Source organism: Myxocyprinus asiaticus, chromosome 17 (genome assembly GCF_019703515.2).
Source record: "Myxocyprinus asiaticus isolate MX2 ecotype Aquarium Trade chromosome 17, UBuf_Myxa_2, whole genome shotgun sequence".
NCBI lineage: Eukaryota > Metazoa > Chordata > Actinopteri > Cypriniformes > Catostomidae > Myxocyprinus > Myxocyprinus asiaticus.
This window is the reverse complement of record NC_059360.1, coordinates 25,956,404-25,976,689: the sequence shown is the minus strand read 5'-3', so window position 1 is coordinate 25,976,689 and position 20,286 is coordinate 25,956,404. Positions and strand designations below refer to the sequence as shown.

Genomic DNA, 20,286 nt, shown 5'->3' with positions numbered 1-20,286 from the left:
ACATGCACTTAAGGAAGCGGTTTATTCCAGGGTTTTTGCAGAAAGCGGCGTTCTGAAATGTCATGTAAACAAGAACGGCAATTTCATTATGCCACATTACGGGTTAAGAGAAAGCAGTTTAACACATCCAGGTTCCTCCCGGGTTATAACGTTGTGTAGAGAAAGCTGCTTAATGACTGATCCATATGTATACGGGAGTTAAGTGTGTGCCGCTTATACAGCACATGTAAACTGGAATACTGCTTTCTCACAATAACCTGCTTTCTCGCAATAAACCGCTTTCTGGTGTCCGTGTAAATGTAGTCACTGTGGCTCTATGGTACTTTTTAAAAACATTGTTCTGTTTGTCTGAGTGGACCGATATTCAACTCCAAGCTCTAATAGGTCCTGTTTACAAATGGTATTAAGATGCGTCTTGGGCGATCTGATCACATGTTGTCATGCGAGACACATCGCTGTTTACACCTGGTCGCTCAAATGTGTCTCCTGTGAGCACTTGTGTTTAGATTTCAAGGGGAGGGTCTTTGATTTCATGACAACATACATCAATCCACTGTGTCAGTGTGTTCCTGCATGATAATAAAAAATAAAAGAAGTCATAAAATAAAAAGCGCAAAATAAAATAATACTGTTTCTCCCAGATGCAGTTCAAATTTAGTCAAAGCATAATCGCAACATTTAGAACAGAATTCTCCATTATTTTAGTGGAGTACCTACATTAACTGAGCTTCAGATGTGTGTGCTTTTAATCTGTGTGGCTGCATATGTACGCACTTTTTCAAATATTCAGACGGTAATTTCCTTTTAAAGGTTTTAGCACAGTGGTTGATTGAAAAGTGAAGGGTGGTGCTTCGCTGCTGTCCAGGTCGCATCAGGACGGATTAGAGTTTACATCTCAAATGCAATGTGGTTATATGCGTTTTTTGACTACTTCCGAATGTGGTTTTTGTGATCCGATCAAAAAACATTTTTGGATCCCGTTTACACATGTATTTAGCGCTGACCACTTGTGATCAGATTACCCAAAATGTGTGAATTTTAGGGGCAGAAATTACACACTTCAACTAAACATACGTAAATGCTCCTAATTCAAAACAACCCAGTTGATAGAGTAAATGTATATAAGGATCAATACACTGCCATTATATACCAAGAGTGACAAAGAAGCAGAAGAGACTATCCACTATAGTGTCCATTATGGCCTCCATGTCTGTGTCCATGATATCTGGTTTGTTGATTGCTGAAGGTAGAGAACAGTTGTGTTGTTAATCACTTAATTTAGGTTTAAAATGAAATGAGTAAATATTTAGAAAATAATTCATGATATTCTGGCAGCGTACCATGATAGGAGATGTGTTCTTTGTTTTGATTACAGAGAATGAACATATCATCTTCAAGTGTGATGAAGTTTAAATACTGATCAAAAACCTGCAGAGAGACAGATCAGCTTTTAGAAAGAAGCCTTTAAATATACTGAAGTGCACCTTCAGGCATTTGGACCAGTCTCAGTCTCTCTCTCTCTCTCTCTCTCTCTCTCTCTCATATATATATATTTAAGGATTTTCCATTAAAAAATTTTTTTTTAAATAATTGGTCCACACATAAGCACATTTTCTCAACAACAAAAATCACAAAAGCAAGTTACTCTTAATCCACTGTCAACCTGACCCATTAATCATAATACATTATCAAGATGATAGATGCATGACATATGAAATATGAACTTATGTGTGTGACTTACTTTGGTCACCTGGTTTACTGCATTAGCTGCTAGAGCAGCACTTGCTATGTCCTCCAATTTGCTTCTGGAGATCGCAGAGATAAAATTCAGATAGTAAGACTCATAGAGTTGGTTTCGCAGGTCCTGCAATGGTAAAAGTAATCAGTTTTGCAACCATGTCACCTCTTAACATTACTAGAGTCATTGACTGGGAGGGGGTTTTAATGTTTTTAATGCAAAGAGTAAGTCTCAATCATTTAGTGTGAAAGAAAAAAAAAACATCTTTTAAGGTTTACTTGACATATCCTGTCAATGTTCTCCTCTGTGGGCATTATAAAGTAAATGGCAGGAACATCTGGAATGGGATCGCGATCTGAGTGCAACAAGCTAAGAGATAAAACAAAGAGTATGAACAAAAGAAATCAAATGTAAACAATTATTCAAAGACAAAAAAACAAACAAACAAAAAAAGAAACATGAAAAATGTATTCACATATGCATTATATAAAAGGCTTACTCCACCACAATGACATTTATATATAAAAACATTAGTGTAAAACATAAAGAAATATTAGAGTTCTTACAGGTGCAGAGTGATGCCCATGTCTCGCAACTCTTTCACAGCCAGCAGGGGAGATATGATGTCTTGGCCAAAGCGATCGTAAATAAGAACCTAATAAGATTGGCAAAGTGTGAGTGTGCATGCAAATGATAACTACAAAAGTTTCACTCTGCCAATGTGGACAGTGGATGAGGAAACCCCTAGGAGTATGTCGTGTACCCTTACCTTCCATACCGGCTCAGATGCTGTGTTTTTCAGGGGTGGAGCGTTGAAGTTGAGCATTCGCTTTAAAGCAGCTAATGACAGACACATCATATGAATATATCACTATTTAAAACAACTTCTATCACTTTTTAAAATCAGAAAACAGGCAAAACATGGTCAGACTGACGAACTTGCTTGAGATTCAAAGGACTTGCATGTGGGCAACTGTGCATAAACAGTCCTTTAAATTCACATCACAGATGTTCAGCTTTTATTTTTTGACAGGATTTCACCAAGGTAACGCAAAACTTGAAAACATCCTTTTAGTTACAGATAATCTATTGCACATTCATAAAAGCTCAATAAGCTTTTAAATTGTCGAAACTGACAGTGAGTGTCAACATCCATAAATTAAAATGTCAGTCTTCGAAAAATAAAATACAAAGCTCACCATGAAAACAGTTCCCATTTAACACAAAGATAATTATTCTATGTCACTAAATATTAAGGTTAACAGTTTCGCTAAGCTTGTGTTATTATCATGTGTTTCTTGACAGGTCTCTAGGATTTAAATACCCACAGAATTCATAAACGAGCTGGTTGGCTGTATGTAGAGATTAAAATACAAGTACTTCTTTATCTAGTTTTGCAGGCTTAAAATATTGTTCATCCATCTGATGTTAACCAGCTGCTAGATGAACAAGACTGTTAGCATCCTCAGCTAGACTGTTAGAACAGTTGTTGTGTATTCGTCAGTATGTCATGAATTTTGAATAAATAAGGTTTGAAAATCTAGTAAAAATCGCCCATTTAAATAATATCAACAATTTTGATTGTTTTGATATAAAATTAAACTTATGAACAGACCTGCCTGTTTCTCCCGGATGGAGGCCGCCATCTTTACTGTTTATGCGGTGACGACTGTGATGGTGACGTGGCTACCGGCGAACCACTGTCTGTGTAAAAGGTCTCGCGACAGCCACAACATTAAAACCACCTGCCTAATATTGTGTAGATCCCACTCGTGCCTCCAAAACAGCGCCAACCTGCATCTCAGAATTGCATTCTGTGATGATATTCTTCTCACCACAATTGTACAGAGCAGTTATCTGAGTTACCATAGACTTTGTTGGTTCGAATCAGTCTCAACATTTTCTGTTCATCTTATCAAGGCGTTTTCATCTACAGAACTGCTGCTCACTGGATATTTTTTGTATTTGGCACCATTCTGAGTAAATTCTAGAGACTTGTGTGTGAAAATCCCAGGAGATCAGCAGTTACAGAAATACTCAAACCAGCCCATCTGGCACCAACAATCATCCATGCGATTATCTAATCAGCCAATCGTGTGGCAGCAGTGCAGAGCATAAAATCATGCAGATATGGGTCAGGAGCTTCAATTAATGTTCACATCAACCATCAGAATGGGGGAAAAAACTGGATCTCAGTGATTTGGATCGTGGCATCATTGTTGTTGTCAGATGGGCTGGTCTGTGTATTTCTGTATCTGCTGATCTCCTGGGATTTTCACATGCAACAGTCTCTAGAATTTACTCCGTATGGTGCCAAAAACAAAAAACATCCAGTGAGCGGCAGTTTTGTGGATGGAAATGCCTTGTTGATGAGAGAGGACAACAGAGAAAAGCCAGACTGGTTTGAACTAGAGTCTACGTAACTCAGATAACCGCTCTGTACAATTGTGGTGAGAAGAATAGCATCTCAGAATGCTCTTCTGAGATGCAGGTTGGAGGCACGAGGGGGACCAACACAATATTAGGCTGGTGGGTTTAATCTTATGGCTGATTAATGTGTGTATATTAATATAAATATATATAAATTAATATATATATATATATATATATATATATATATATATATATATATATATATATATATATACACATACATACATATATCAAATGTATTCTTAAAAAAAGGAAAGAAAGGTCCACTTGAATTGTGATAAACTACCGATGACACTTTATGCTGCATTTGTTTTTGCTCACTGGATTGTTGCCTTCAGTGTTACTGTTATCTTTGAACAAAACATATTTTAATGTGTGATGTCTTGGAACTGGCTTTCCCATTTCTCATTATTACATGTCATCCGTGCATAGATCTACAATTATTTATTCAACCCAAGGGGCAAACAGTGAGTGTAACAGGAAAGAGAGTTTAATAAATTATGACAATTACAGAACAGGCAAGCCATCGTATATTCTCAAACAAAACCAGGAAAAATAGAACACTATACAAAAAAAAAAAAAATATATATATATATATATATATATATACATTTCTCGTGTATGATTGCTTACATTGGTCTCAGTTACAAACTGATTGAAACCATAGAACTCAGCAACTGCTTATTCATATTCATTGTAGGCCAACTGGATGTTGGCATCAAGTAACAATTGCACCATCTTGTGGCTACCAGGATATTATGTTTTTATACTTTATACTGTGAACTGTTATGGAGTGAAAATTTAATTCCCATCTCTGATTAATACATGTGCTGTAGACAGAATATATAAAACACTACCTATTCAACAGCATAAACTTTATTTGCACTACTAACTAAAACCTGTGCAGCTCTGAGATGTGCGGCTGGTAACATATCAGCTCTGACACCAAAGACACTATTGTAGAGCCATTTATGTACTTGCATATGAATAAATGACTACTTTTCAAGAAATTCTAATACCTCTCTATAAGACCAAATTTACAGTAGAAAGTACTTCTTTGGGAAAAAATGCAACTATTCTTTTGAAAATGCACAAAGAACACACAACCTTAACACAAGTCTAAGAATGTAACAAGTCTCATAACTAAGGCCCAAATTTTTTTGAACAGCTCAAATCATATCTGTGAATTCCTATGACGTGACAACGGCTGACTTACCTATAATTGCTCTTTCAGAATCCAGTTATTAATGTAAATGTTAGCAAACTGTAACAAAGCCAAACCATCGTCTATGTTCTCCATTTAAGGATTTCAATTTACTGCCAAATACCTGCTAAAAACTTCTGATGAATGTGAAAGGTTAAACTGGATAAGGAGCAACCTGTGGTCACAGTAATCAAAGTAATGCTTATGTGAGCTACACTGAAAAATACAGTTCATATAAAAATACTCAACAACCCCAATAAACAGAAACAGAAATTTAGCACCATTGCAGATTACTGGATAAATCAACACCATTAATCTACTGAAATATCCATAGATTGGGGGAAGAGTTTCTTCAAGTGGCCTGCATAACTGAAAACTGACACACAGTGTAATCCAAGTGCTTCTTGAAGATCTCATAAGAGGCTAGTATTGGCAGAATGAGATGATTGGTGTCACAGTTGCTCTGAGGAAAGGCACAGGAAGGGTCTGGCGAGTTTAGGAATGAAAGAGACAGAGCAGGGTTGAATCCAATGGAAGGAACCACATCTGTAGCAGTGGCAAACGTTAGAACATCCTCAAGTGACGCTGCACACCGGCCATCTGAAACGCAAGGGAATGACTGAAAGGATAGTTCACCCAAAAATGAAAATTCTCTCATCATTTACTCACCCTCAAGCCTTTCCAGATGTGTACGACTTTCTTTCTTCTGCTGAACACAAAGATTTTTAAAGGATATTTCAGCTCTGTAGGTCCATACAATGCAAGTGAATGGTGGCCAGAACTTTGAAGTAGTGGTTGACCGATATATCGGATTTACCAATTAATTGCGTTTTTAACTATCGGGAAAAATCAACTCTGATAGTTTCAGATAGTTATTTTTGGTTTCATTTCTCTGTGGCCAGTGCTGGAGGGTTCTATAGTCTGAACTCCTTGGTTGAATAATATAACAGCACCCTCTTGAGGTTAACTAAAAACAATCACTGACTCAGCGTGGAGTTTGTTATGCAAGGTGAATAGCCAACTTATAGACAGACGCTTCAAAAACATGTTTAAAATATCGACCGCGAAAAGGCAAAGTATGTATACAATCTACATTATTATTGTCATGGTACAATAAAGCAGTCATTTAAGACTAATTAATTTGTTTATAACCAATCGCTGCACTGGAGAACAGCATTGCCGACAAGGTGGAGAGAGGATAACATTAGAGCTAACATTAGCTGTTCGAATGGTTAGAACAATGTTACAAAGTCAAGGATGGAAACTGCTTACCTTTCTTCTTAAATACACTGTTTAGATTTTTTTTTAAAGTGGGTGAGGGGCGTTCAGCATGTTCGAGTCAGGTTATAAACATGAGCACTCCAAAGAGGTTTTGTTTACAGAAGTGAATTTATAAGGTAATTATCAGTAGTAAATCAATCATTAATGCCAACCTTATATGAATATGGTTTTTGCTTTTGCTCAGCCATTCACTTGCTTCAGCAGAACAAGTGCTAGCAAACTGCACTGCGTGAATGCATGCACACAAGAAGGATTTTTTTATTTTTCCGTTTTATAGATTTTTGACTATAAAGTTTCTCATCAAAAAATCCTCCACGTGCAGCAATGACAGCTTTGCAGATATTTGGCATTCTAGCGGTCAGTTTGTCCAGATACTCGGGTGAAATTTCACCCCACACTTTCAGTAGTACTTGCCATAGATGTGGCTGTCTTGTCAGGCACTTCTCACACACCTTACAGTCTAGCTGATCCCATTAAAGCTCAATGGGGTTAAGATCCATAACACTCTTTTCCAATTATCTGTTGTCCAATATCTGTGATTCTTTGCCCACTCTAACCTTTTCTTTTTGTTTTTCTGTTCCAAAAGTGGCTTTTTCTTTACAATTCTCCCAAAAGGCCTGCACCCCTGAGTCTTCTCTTTACTGTTGTACATGAAACTGGTGTTGAGCGGCATGACATGTGAGGCGTCTATTTCTCACACTAGAGACTCCGATATACTTATCCTCTTGTTTAGTTGTACATCTGGCCTTCCACATCTCTTTCTGTCCTTGTTAGATCCAGTTGTCCTTTGTCTTTGAAGACTGTAGTGTCCACCTTTGTATGAAATCTTCAGTTTTTTGGCAATTTCAAGCATTGTATAGCCTTCATTCCTCAAAACAATGATTGACTGATGAGTTTCTAGAGAAAGCAGTTTCTCTTTTGCCATTTTTGACCTAATATTGACCTTAAGACATGCCAGTCTATTGCATACTGTGGTCACTCAAACACAAAGACAATGTTAAGCTTCATTTAACGAACCAAATAGCTTTCAATTGAGTTTGATATAATGGCAAGTGATTTTCTAGTACCAAATTAGCAATTTATGTGAATGCAACTTTGGTGAATCAAAGCACCAATTTCCTTCCGAAACAGCAAAGTCTGTACATTATTCCAAACTTTTGGCCGCTAGTGTATATGTCTGAAATATACATTTGAAATTCATGAGAAGGCACATATAATATATACAATGCCATTCTAAAATTACCTTTAAAAAGACAAGACTTAACTTTATTTTTATCCCCTTTTCTCTCTCCCTTTCTTGCACATCATTCATATATTTAATATGACAATAAAATAAAATAATAAATATTGTCAAATGTGATGAAGAATACAGTCGCTAGTTGGCTTTGTAAGGCAGTGTTTTATGTTACTGCTGAACAACAAACACATTTGACCTGTAATATTTTCATTAATATTTTCATTCATTTCAGATGGCAAAGGCTTTGAAGAACGTGCCAGTGTGGGAGAAACATTAAGTATTGGTATGGAAAGTAATACTTACAAAATTGGAAAGTTTTTATTCATATTATACATTTTAAAAACTATCGGCCGATTAATCTACTATCTGCCTGTTTTCCCACCATAGTTATCGGTATTGGCAAAACACACTATTGGTCGACCTCTGCTTTGAAGGTCCAAAAAGCATATAAAGGCAGCAAAAAGTAATCCATATGACTCCAGTGGTTAAATCCATGTCTTCTGAAGCAATATAGGTGTGGGTAAGAAACAGATCAATATTTAAGTTGTTTTTTCCTATAAATTCTCCTCCCTGCCGAGTAGGTGGTGATATGCACATAGAATGCAAATCAAATTAGGTTAAAAATAACTTAAATATTGCACTTTTTCTCACCCACACATATCATATCGCTTCTGGAGATATAGGCTGAGTCCAGAATGGCACACTACCCACACTTATCTTACTACATCTGCCATATGTGTCTATGGCAGAAATAGTATTAGTATGGTAGTATGCAATTCCGAACTCAGACATAGATTTAACTACTGGAGTCCTATGGATTACTTTTATGCTGCCTTTTTTGTGCTTTTGGAGTTTTACAATTTTGGTCACCATTCACTTGCATTGTGAGGAACTACAGAGCTGAAATATTCTTAGAAAAATCTTTGTTTGTGTTCAGCAGAAAAAAGAAAGTCATACACATCTGGGATGACATGAGGGTGAGTAAATTATGAGAGAATTTTCATTTTTGGGTGAACAATTCCTTTAAGCTCATGTCGTACCATTTTATGCTGAAAATTTAATTATATGTTAAATGCAATTATACAACAGTTAGGTTCTCTAATCTGATTGGACAAGAGAGCTCAAAGAGTGCTGATACTTAGTATAACAACACTGGGATGCTTCACTATATGTATCTGATTTTTTTTTTGCTGTTTCTGATAGACAGCAAGTCTGTGCATTGCTCTGCGAAACGCAATGGTTAGTCCTGCTTTGGCTTTGTTTGGAAATATTTTCTTAAGCTAAGGCCACATCCACACTAAACAGTTTAAGTTTGAAAACTCTGTTTTCAGTTTCTTAACGTCATAGTTTTCTAAAGTATGCAGTAATGGAGAGCGTTTTTGAAAGTCTCAGTTTTCAGTGGAGGAAAATGGAATTCTAGAGTGGATGAGAGGCGTAATGGAGCTAAATGAATGCATTTTCAAGTTAAAACATTAGTCTGGATGTGGCTTCAAATTGTAAGTTACTCAATATTAAAGGTGCTGTAAGAGATTTTTTTCATGGAAAGAATGCAAAGAATGTTCCTACTCCCTGAAAAATATTAATGAAATAAGTGTTGTGAGATATCTCACCTGTCTCTTTGACAGCTCTAGACTCCGTAAACAGCAAACCAAAAATGTGTCCGTGGGCCGTGGTCTCTGACACTTTCTGCCTATCAATCATTTTGCACGTTCTCATAGTAATGTAACTGCAGAGAATTATTGAGGCTTACTGCCATTTTTATGCCATGTTGTTCATTAAAGTTGGCAGTTGAGGGCACTATTTTGCTGCTGTTGTTTTTGACATCCACTTCTGCTCAGCGTTGGTCCCAATAAAGCGTTGGTCCCAATAAAGCTAATTGGGTATCTTTGGAGTACCGGGTTTTGGAAAGAGGGTGTAATCCAACGGCTCAGCTTGTGGAAATTCCAGAATGGCTAAAATCACTTACAGCACCTTTAGCGTCTTGTTAAAAGAAATATTGTACAAAAGCAATATACAGTGCATCCGGAAAGTATTCACAGCACTTCACTTTTTCCACATTTTGTTATGTTACAACCTTATTCCAAAATGGATTAAATTCATTATTTTCCTCAAAATTCTACAAACAATATCCCATAATGACAACGTGAAAGAAGTTTGTTTGAAATCTTTGCAAATTTATTACAAAAAAAAAAAAATAAAAAAAAATAATCACATGTACATAAGCATTCACAGCCTTTGTTCAATACTTTGTTGAAGCACCTTTGGCCCAATTACAGCCTCAAGTCTTTTGGAGTATGATGCTACAAGCTTGGCACACCTATTTTAGGGCAGTTTCTCCCACTCTTCTTTGCAGGACCTCTCAAGCTCCATCAGGTTGGATGGGGAGCGTCGGTGCACAGCCATTTTCAGATCTCTCCAGAGATGTTCAATCGGGTTCAAGTCTGGGCTCTGGCTGGGCCACTCAAAGACATTCACAGAGTTGTCCCGGAGCCACTCCTTTGTTATCTTGGCTGTGTGCTTAGGGTCGTTGTCCTGTTGGAAGATGAACCTTCGCCCCAGTCTGAGGTCCAGAGCGCTCTGGGGCAGGTTTTCATCAAGGATGTCTCTGTACATTGCTGCATTCATCTTTCCCTTGATCCTGACTAGTCTCCCAGTTCCTGCTGCTGAAAAACATCCCCACAGCATGATGCTGCCACCACAATGCTTCACTGTAGGGATGGTACTGGCCAGGTGATGAGCGGTGCCTGGTTTCCTCCAGCCATGATGCTTGCCATTCAGGCCAAAGAGTTCAGTCTTTGTTTCTCATGGTCTGAGAGTCCTTCAGGTGCCTTTTGGCAAACTCCAGGTGGGCTGTCATGTGCCTTTTACCGAGGAGTGGCTTCCGTCTGGCCACTCTACCATACAGGCCCGATTGGTGGAGTGCTGCAGAGATGGTCATTCTTCTGGAAGGTTCTCCTCTCTCCACAGAGAAATGCTGGAGCTCTGTCAGAGTGACCATCGGGTTCTTGGTCACCTCCCTGACTAAGGCCCTTCTCCCCCGATCGCTTAGTTTGGCCAGGCGGCCAGCTCTAGGAAGAGTCCTGGTGGTCCCAAACTTCTTCCATTTACAGATGATGGAGGCCACTGTGCTCATTGGGACCGTCAATGCTGCAGATATTTTTCTGTACCCTTCCCCAGATCTGTGCCTCGATACAATCCTGTCTCGGAGGTCTACAGACAATTCCTTGGACATCATGGCTTGGTTTGTGCTCTGACATGCACTGTTAACTGTGGGACCTTATATAGACTGGTGTGTGCCTTTCCAAATCATGTCCAGTCAACTGAATTTACCACAGGTGGACTCCAATCAAGTTGTAGAAACATCTCAAGGATGATCAGTTGAAACAGGATGCACCTGAGCTCAATTCTGAGTGTCATGGCAAAGGCTGTGAATACTTATGTACATGTGATTTTTTTTCGTTTTTGATTTTTAATAAATTTGCAAAGATTTCAAACAAACTTCTTTCACGTTGTCATTATGGGGTAATGTTTGTAGAATTTTGAGGAAAATAATGAATTTAATCCATTTTGGAATAAGGCTGTAACATAACAAAATATGGAAAAAGTGAAGCGCTGTGAATATTTTCCGGATGCACTGTATAATGTTATGTATTATAACAAATAATATTATATAATGTTATATTATGCAACTGCTTTGGGACAGGACTCATTATACAAATAAAAATAGAATTTCTAAATTCTATTTCTAAGTTTTGTAATAAACATACCCTCACACTCATGTAGATACTGTTTCCAAAAGCTTAAAGTTGTGTTCTCCTTTGCTTGTTGTTCTTTCTCCTCTGAAAACTGGGCAGTAAAGAGCTCCATGACGGATTCAGCTGTCAACCTCTCCACGGGGCCACAGAAAACGGAATAGAAACTCTCTGCACACATCTGAACTCGCTCAAACAGTCCAAGTGTCCTCAGACCCTCACGAAATCTGAAAAAGGAAATAAGAGAAGAGAACTTGAATTTGCTAGGATAACTATTTTTATATAGGTGTACATAGAGACACAGGCAGCTTAGGGTACAAACCTCTGAAGAGGCATCTGTACTCTGATGATCAGGTAAAAATTTAGAACATCCTCCACCAACATGTTTTTCTCAGACAGCTTGCTGATATTTCGCCAGCAGCCGGCTGCTTCCAAATATTGTGATGCTGAATGCATTGCATATTTCAACTCCTTCATGGTGTTTGCTCCTGCAATCTATATGTACAACAACAGTCATTTGCGTTCTGCTTGCTATAATTGTGATTTGTGCCTCCAATGTTCATATTTCTGGTTCTGAATTCTAAAATCTAAATAATACTTACCCTTCTGATTTTGTGTGCTAAAGCAGTATCTCCAAGGTCTTCTAAAGCAGGCCTGTAGTTTGTGGGGTAGTGGAACAGACTATGGTACAGTGCTGGAGAGAAGAAGCCCACGGGAGGACCCCCATGAACCAAAGAGAGAGCCAGCAGGCTGCCAACCTCAAAGTAAAGATCATCCCTCAGGGCTATTCATACAAAACAATTGTTAGTTTTCAAGGTCAGTTTTTAGCAGTGAGTGGTACTGTATTGGAAATCAAATAAACTTAAAGGGTTAGTTCAACCAAAAATAAAAACTCTGTCACTATTTTCTTTTCCACATGTTATTCCAAACCTACATTACTTTCTTTCTAAGGAACTCAAAAGGAGATAGTTAGGCAGAGTGTTAGCTGCAGTCCCCCTCACTTTCATCATTTCAGTATGGGAAAATATTCAAAAGAAAGTGAAAGGTGAATGAGGCTTTGTGTTCTGCTGAAGAGAGAAAGTCATATGGGTTTGTAACAACATGAAGGTGAGCAAAAAAATAATGATTTAAAAAAAAAAAAAAACAGTATTTTCTTATTTTGGGTGAACTATCCCTTTAAATTGAAAAATGACATGTAATAAAAACCCGACCTACCTTTTGAGTTCAGAACCAGGTTTTTAGCACCCTCAGGCCCCTCAAAGATTTCTGACATCTGCAAGTTCTGAATAAGACGTTTGAGGAACAGATGCTGATTCCTAACTTTGCTGTTCAGTTTGTCTTTGGAGAATTTCACAGAAAGAGTGTAGCGGGGATTAAAGTCACTTTGCCGCAGAACCCGCAGAGCTGCTTCCTGCACCTCATAATCATCATCTCCCACTAGCACCTCTGTGGACTGCTGCTGTGATATCTGATAGGCCAGATCCATTAAGATCTCGTGAGAAGTGGCTGACACACACTGCCTAAAAAACAAGGTGTTCAATAGACTTAAAAACTATATATTTTATACATGCAGTAAAGGTAATAACACAATACTGCAAAAATCATGATCCACTGGATCAGCTTTAGTGTGTGTAGTGTAGTTGGGAGTCTACAAGTGTCTTATCCTCTGACTTGTTCACAATTAAAAAGTCATTCATGTTATGTTTGGTTGATAATGAAATGGAATTCAGCAAACTAAATGAATATTAATAATTAATAATTATACATTTTATTAATATAATTACAAACTAAGGATATGTTCTGTGGAAACAGACAGCATGCCACAGATGCTGTACGTAGACATTGAGTTGGAAATTACCCAGAATATTCCCTATCAAAACCAAATGCTAGTGATTGAGCAAGTACCTTTTAGTGATTAGTGATGAGTGAAGGTCTGAGATACTTTGCAACAGCCTCTTCCTCTCTTGTCTTTTGGCCAGTGGTGATGTAGCATAGTTTGGCAAAGGCACCGACTCTGAAACACAGGAATAATATAAAGTGGCAAAGAAGAGGGAGAAAGAAACTACAGGGTTCCCACACTTTTTTGACTAATTAATTTCCATGATATTTCCATGACTTATCAGAAGAAGAATCAGAATCAGCTTTATTGCCAAGTATGCTTACACATACAAGGAATTTGTCTTGGTGACAGGAGCTTCCAGTGTACAACAATACAAAAACAGCAGCAAGACATAGATAATAATAAAATTTTAAAAAAAATAGTTATACACATACGTACATACACACATACGTAGTGCAATCTAATACAAATCTGTTATCTGTTATGTACGGTGCCTATATAAATCTGTTATGTGTATAACAGTGCAAATGGTTTTTTTTGTTTGTTTTTTTTCCCAGAGGAATGAAATGGCAGAAGAGGTTGGATGTGTTGGATAAATATATAAAAAAAGACTAAACTGTGTATTGCACATAGTTATTGCTCAATGGGGCGATTTAACTGTTCATGAGATGGATAGCCTGAAGGAAAAAACTGTGCCTGACGATTCTATTGCTCAGAGCTCTGAAGCGTCGGCCAGAAGGCAACCGTTCAAAAAGGTAGTGGGCAGGGTGAGTTGGGTCCAGAGTGATTTTTCCAGCCTTTTTCCTCACTCTGGAAGAGTATAGTTCTTAAAGGGGGGGCAGGGGGCAACCAATAATCCTCTCAGCAGTCCGAACTGTCCTTTGTAGTCTCCTGATGTCTGATTTCGTAGCTGAACCAAACCAGACAGTTATTGAAGTGCAGAGGACAGACTCGATGACCGCTGAGTAGAACTGTATCAGCAGCACCTGTGGCAAGTTGAACTTCCTCAGCTGGCAAAGGAAGTACAACCTCTGCTGGGCCTTTTTCACAATGGAGTCAATGTGTGTCTCCCACTTCAGGTCCTGTGAGATGGTAGTGCCCAGGAACCTGAATGACTCCACTGCTGCCACAGTGCTGTTTAGAATGGTGAGGGGGGTCAGTGTTGGGGTGTTCCTCCTAAAGTCCACAATCATCTCCACCGTTTTGAGTGTGTTCAGCTCAAGGTTGTTTTGACTGCACCAGACAGCCAGCTGTTCAACCTCCCTTCTGTTTGCAGACTCATCATCATATCGGATGAGGCCGATGACAGTGGTGTCATCTGCAAACTTCAGGAGCTTGACAGAGGGGTCCTTGGCGATGCAGTCTTTGGTGTAGAGGGAGAAGAGTAGTGGAGAGAGCACACATCCCTGGGGGGCACCAGTGCTGATTGTGCAGGTGCTGGAAGTGAGTTTTCCCTGTCTCACAAGCTGCTGCCTGTCCGTCAGAAAGCTGGTAATCCACTGACAGATAGACATGGGAACAGAGAGTTGGTGTAATTTATTCTGGAGTATAGCTGGGATGATGGTGTTGAAAGCCAAACTGAAGTCCACAAAAAGGATCCTTGCATATGTCCCTGGTCTGTCCAGATGTTGCAGGATATGATGCAATCCCATGTTGACTGCATCATCCACAGACCTGTTTGCTCGATAAGCAAATTGAAGGGGATCTAGAAAGGGTCCAGTGATGTTCTTCAGGTGGGCCAACACCAGTCTCTCAAATGATTTCATGACCATAGACATCAGGGCGACAGGTCTGTAGTCATTAAGTCCTGTCATTTTTGGTTTCTTTGGGACAGGAATAATGATTGAGCATTTGAAGCAGCATGGGACTTCACACTGCTCCAGTGATCTATTGAAGAACTGTGTGAAGATGGGGGCCAGCTGGTTAGCACAGTATCGAAGACACGCTGGTGAGACCCCATCTGGGCCTGAAGTTTCCTCGTCTTTTGTTTCCGAAAGACGCGGCTTACATCATCTTCACAGATCTTAAGAGCAGGCTGAGTAGCAGGAAGGGGGTTGCAGGAGGTGTTGGTGTTTGTGTGAATTGAAGGTCAGAGTGGGTGTGGGGTGTGAGATTGGGCCTTTCAAATCTGCAGTAGAACACATTCAGGTCGTCAGCCAGTTGTTGGTCCACAACAAGGTTGGGGGTAGGAGTCCTGTAATTTGTGAGTTGTTTCATGCCACTCCACACTGATGCAGGGTGGTTAGCTGAAAACTTGTTTTTCAGCTTCTCGGAGTATCTTCTTTTAGCCACTCTGATTTCCTTGTTCAGTGTGTTCCTGGCCTGATTGTACAAGACTTTATCTCCACCCCTGTTAGCATCCTCTTTGGCCTGACGAAGCCACCTGAGCTCTGCTGTAAACCATGGTTTGACGTTGTTGAACTTTAAATAAGTCCTAGTAGGAATGCACATATCTTCACAGAAACTGATATATGATGTAACAGTATCTGCGAGCTCGTCCAGGTCTGTGGCTGCAGCCTCAAAAACATTCCAATCCCTGCAATCGAAGCAGGCTTGTAGTTCCCGCTTTGCTTCACTGGTCCATCTCTTTACAATCCTTACTACTGGCTTGGTTGATTTTAATTTCTGCCTGTAGGTTGGAAGAAGATGAACAAGACAGTGATCAGAGAGTCCCAAAACTGCTCTAGGGACAGAGCGATATGCATCCTTTATTGTTGTGTAGCAATGATCTGGTATGTTCCTGTCTCTGGTGGGGCATGTAATGTGCTGTTTGTATTTGGGAAGTTCACGTGTGAGATTTGCTTTGTTAAAATCCCCATGAATTATAATAACTGAGTCTGGGTATTGTTGTTCCGTGTCTGTGATTTAATCAGCCAGCTGTTGCAGCGCCGCATTCAAACGCACGTTTGGCGCGATATACACACTCACCAGAATAAACGAGGAAAACTCCCGCGGCGAGTAGAAAGGCCTACAGTTAATAAAGAGCGCTTCCAAATTAGGACAGCACATCCTCTTTAACATTGTTACATCTGTACACCAACTTTCATTGATGTAAAAGCATGTTCCACCACCTCTCGTTTTCCCCTTTAACTCCGCGATGCGATCCGCTCTGAACAGCTGGAAGCCCGGCAGATGTAATGCGCTGTCCGGAATGGCTTCACTAAACCAGGTTTCTGTGAAGCACAAGGCAGCAAAGAGCGGAGATTCGCAAGATGAATGCTCGGCAGCATTGTTCAAAAGCCCTGCCGACAGAGTTTCACCAGCGCACCCAGCTCGTCTTCCTCGCCTGAGTCTCCTGAACCGCAAAGCCGTGCCTCCAACTAAAATGTCTAGCAAAACGTCTGAATATTCAAAAACCGGGAAAAGACTGTCTGGTATAAGCTGTCGAATGTTAAAACTGACTGGAAAAAGATTACTAAACACAGGACAAACAAACAAAAACAACAAAACAATAGGAGTGCTCCACACTGAGGCGGCCATCTGTGGCACCATCATGATGTATATCCATACCTTTTCCAATTGTTCAGATTACTGGATACAAATTTGTAAAAATTGTTTTATAGAGATCGCATTCACGAAGAGCAAGTTCAAGCCACAAAAAAAATATATATATATTTTAGAGCTGAACAAAACTACTAAAATGTCAATGTATTCAATAAAGAAATTTCAGTAACACTTTTCAATAAGGTTCCATTTGTTTACATTATTTAACAACATTAGTTAACATGAACTAACAATAGACCAATCCTTTGTCAACATCACCGCTTATATCACACACGGAAGTGGTGGCAGAAACCATCCGTGAACAGTAAACTTTTAACGGATTCCGTTGTTGAAAAATGTTTTTGAGGGTTCTCATAGACAGCTGTGGCTTCAAGCCATCAACAGAGCTGACTGGACTGAGGAGATAATTTCAACTCACGGCTTTGCAGCAAACATATAAAGCGAACATTATTACAGATATGTTATTAACTCATATCATTATTATAATTGTATAGCTACAAATATTTGTGTATTTATAATGGTTTTGTCGTACTTTTGATTAATCATCTAATCTGTCAAATCTAACAACAGTCTATCAGCTCTTTGCCACCCTTTACTGCGCATGCGCAGAAATTTTTGTAAACACTAGGATTGGTCTTTAAACAAAATATTTTACAGCATTTATTAATCTTAGTTAATGTTCACTTTAAAAATCTAGCAATACATTTTTAAAATCAAATGTTTTGTTTACATCACTTAAGGCTAAAGTATACTTCGGGTGTCCGTGCTGTGAATTGCTCCGCGCACAGTATGTGTGACACAAATTGCGTCATCAGCTTGACCACTCCTCCTAGATTTTCTTGACCTGCGCACGCGGTCCTCGGCAGTGCGTGTTGCTGATGCATGTGCCTGCTATTGCATGTGCCTGCTATTGACTGTAGTGGGCATGCGTCAAAATCGTTCGTATTCGCTCATGGTCAGAAGAGTAAACTCACAAAGGCAACGTGGTCGACCAGGCATGAGCCGATCCGGAATGCACAAAAACAAAGTATACCTGGCCCTTTTGTGTACTATGAACTAACATGAACTAATAATGAAAAATGTTATTAACTAACATTAACAACGATTAATAAATGCTGTAAAAAATACTGTTCATTGTTAGTTCATGATACCTAATACATTAACTAATGTTAACGAATGGAACCTTATTGTAAAGTGTTATAAAAATTCCATGACTTGTAAAAATGTAACTAATTTGTATGACTTTTCAAGCCTGAAAATCTCCATTTTAAAATATCCTGTTTTTTTCCCATTTTTCCATGACTGTGGGAAACACAAAACTAGATTTCTTTCTATATAATTTGATTACTTCATTGAACATACTTTTTAAGTATTAAAGGGTGCACACAGTAATTTTCTGTTTATGTTGCACTGGCCATTATAGCAGCCATCTGAAATCAGCGTAGATGCAGTATCATACAAAAGTATTACTTTTTGGTTACCAGTGTCATTGTAGAAATGCACTATTCACAGTTTTCCATGATTAATATATTCTGGGATGTAAAATGTCTATCAATAGTGGGGTTACTGAAATAAAATAAGCGGTATTCAGCTGGTGATGTGATCTCTCCCAGCATCAAGTTAAAAAAAACAAACAGCTTTTATTAGCCTAATTATATGACTGGATTCTTTATCTCAATTGAGTGTACATGATTCTAAACATATTCTTCAAAAAGTCGTCTTCTTTCTATAGGGGTAAAAACATTTTAATGAAGAAAAAGAAATTACAGAGTGAACAAAAACTGACAAAAATTCTGAGAGGCCCATTCCATGTCCAAGCAAGTATTTTTGGAATAATTAATTTCTACAAGTAAAATAGCAAATATTGTTACAGGATGATCAAGAACAGGAGAGCTTACTTTTCCCTTCAACAGCAGCTTTACAGTCAGCACAGCTCCAGTCGGTATCGTAAAGCCTCAGGTTGGAGCACTTTCGATGAGTTCCGCTGGATCCACAGAACTTACAAAGAATGATTTCAAAAAGCCTGTGAACCACAGATATGTCCATTCTTAATTACCTTGGTACTTAATCAGTATTTACAATCTTTATTAGTTTGAAACCTTTTCTGTTTAATTATGCTTGAATGATTGAGTGCACAGATTACCCTGACTGTGAGCTCTGTGTACGACCTCCAGAAAAGCGACACTTTGCAGCATCACAGTGCTGGTACACCTGCAGTAATTCTCCAAATGCATTTTCCTCTAGCTCCCATGATGCATCCCTACAACAAATATACAATGTTTCAACATATTGGTAGTAATAGTTGAAGTGTGTCATTTCTGACAGGTTTTCCAAACACTCCATCCATCTGCCATTGGTCAATAAACCGACAGTCCCACAAGGGCTGGGTATTGATACAGATTTCCTGATACAATTCTGATTCATAAGCTCTCGATTAGATTCAAAATCGATTTATATGGGTATATTTCAGTTATAATGTCGCTTTTGCTTACATATGAAAGAAATTCTCTCTCAGCTAATGCTGTGAATTATACACGGAACCTTCTAACTAGGTACATTACGAAAATGTACATTTTACGAATTATATTTTATTAGTTTTTCATAATTTTGGTCACATTTTGGCTTTATAAAATGAACAAATCCATGTATTCAATCAATAAATAAGATATTATATTTTACATATTATTTTTTTTAAATGTATATACAGTAGTTTAATTGCATAATGTGTACTATTTACAAGTATTTACATTGCTAAAAGCAGTACTGTCTCTTTAACAAAACTGGCAATTCTGTAAAGAGTGTGTGTAAATAAGTGCGTGTTAATGAGAGAGGACTCTAATGGCTTTATTCTCATCTGTGCCATGCATGATTAGAATTAAAAGTTTATTTTTTATTTTTTGATCGACAATTGACTGTAGAGAACTTAAAGGATATTAAAGAGATAGTTCACCCAAAAATGAAAATTCTCTAATTATTCACTTACCCTGATGCCATCCCAGATGTGTATGACAGTATTTCTTCAGCAGAACATAAATCAAGATATTTAGAAGAACGTAGAGCTCTGTATGTTCCTTGTAATGCAAGTACATGGGTGCCAGCGCTTTGACAGCCAAAAGTCCCAATTAGGAAGCATAAAAATAATCCATGCAACTCCAGTCAATCAATTAATTAACGTCTTCTGAAGCAAATCGATAAGTTTGTGTAAAAAATGTATAAATCGATAGTTAAAATGTTATTAACTTTTAAAAAGCACTTCCTTCCAGCAGCTGACGTGAAGCGTGATGTAAGCGCGTCGGC

At 38.5% G+C, this 20,286-nt stretch overlaps 2 protein-coding genes across 3 annotated transcripts in view; both read right to left on the bottom strand.

Moving 5' to 3' along the window:
- Positions 1–3,442, bottom strand: part of LOC127455121 (sec1 family domain-containing protein 1) — a 30,806-nt gene extending 27,364 nt beyond the window's left edge. Inside the window, exons 1-7 of one of the 2 annotated variants that reach the window (XM_051722727.1) lie at positions 3,354–3,442; positions 2,508–2,578; positions 2,305–2,393; positions 2,017–2,107; positions 1,742–1,864; positions 1,341–1,428; positions 1,151–1,240 (exon numbers count right to left, since the gene is read on the bottom strand). In XM_051722727.1, the coding sequence (XP_051578687.1) occupies positions 1,151–1,240; positions 1,341–1,428; positions 1,742–1,864; positions 2,017–2,107; positions 2,305–2,393; positions 2,508–2,578; positions 3,354–3,384 (583 nt within the window). In that variant the 5' untranslated portion in view covers positions 3,385–3,442. The remainder of the gene's footprint in view (positions 1–1,150; positions 1,241–1,340; positions 1,429–1,741; positions 1,865–2,016; positions 2,108–2,304; positions 2,394–2,507; positions 2,579–3,353) is intronic. The other variant, XM_051722728.1, reaches the window with a different exon arrangement.
- A 1,197-nt stretch (positions 3,443–4,639) lies between these two features.
- Positions 4,640–20,286, bottom strand: part of LOC127455274 (G2/M phase-specific E3 ubiquitin-protein ligase-like) — a 25,126-nt gene continuing 9,479 nt past the window's right edge. The window contains exons 7-14 of the mRNA XM_051723016.1: positions 19,133–19,249; positions 18,888–19,012; positions 13,551–13,659; positions 12,861–13,165; positions 12,248–12,429; positions 11,968–12,140; positions 11,661–11,872; positions 4,640–5,975 (exon numbers count right to left, since the gene is read on the bottom strand). Of these exons, the coding sequence (XP_051578976.1) occupies positions 5,728–5,975; positions 11,661–11,872; positions 11,968–12,140; positions 12,248–12,429; positions 12,861–13,165; positions 13,551–13,659; positions 18,888–19,012; positions 19,133–19,249 (1,471 nt within the window). The 3' untranslated portion in view covers positions 4,640–5,727. The remainder of the gene's footprint in view (positions 5,976–11,660; positions 11,873–11,967; positions 12,141–12,247; positions 12,430–12,860; positions 13,166–13,550; positions 13,660–18,887; positions 19,013–19,132; positions 19,250–20,286) is intronic.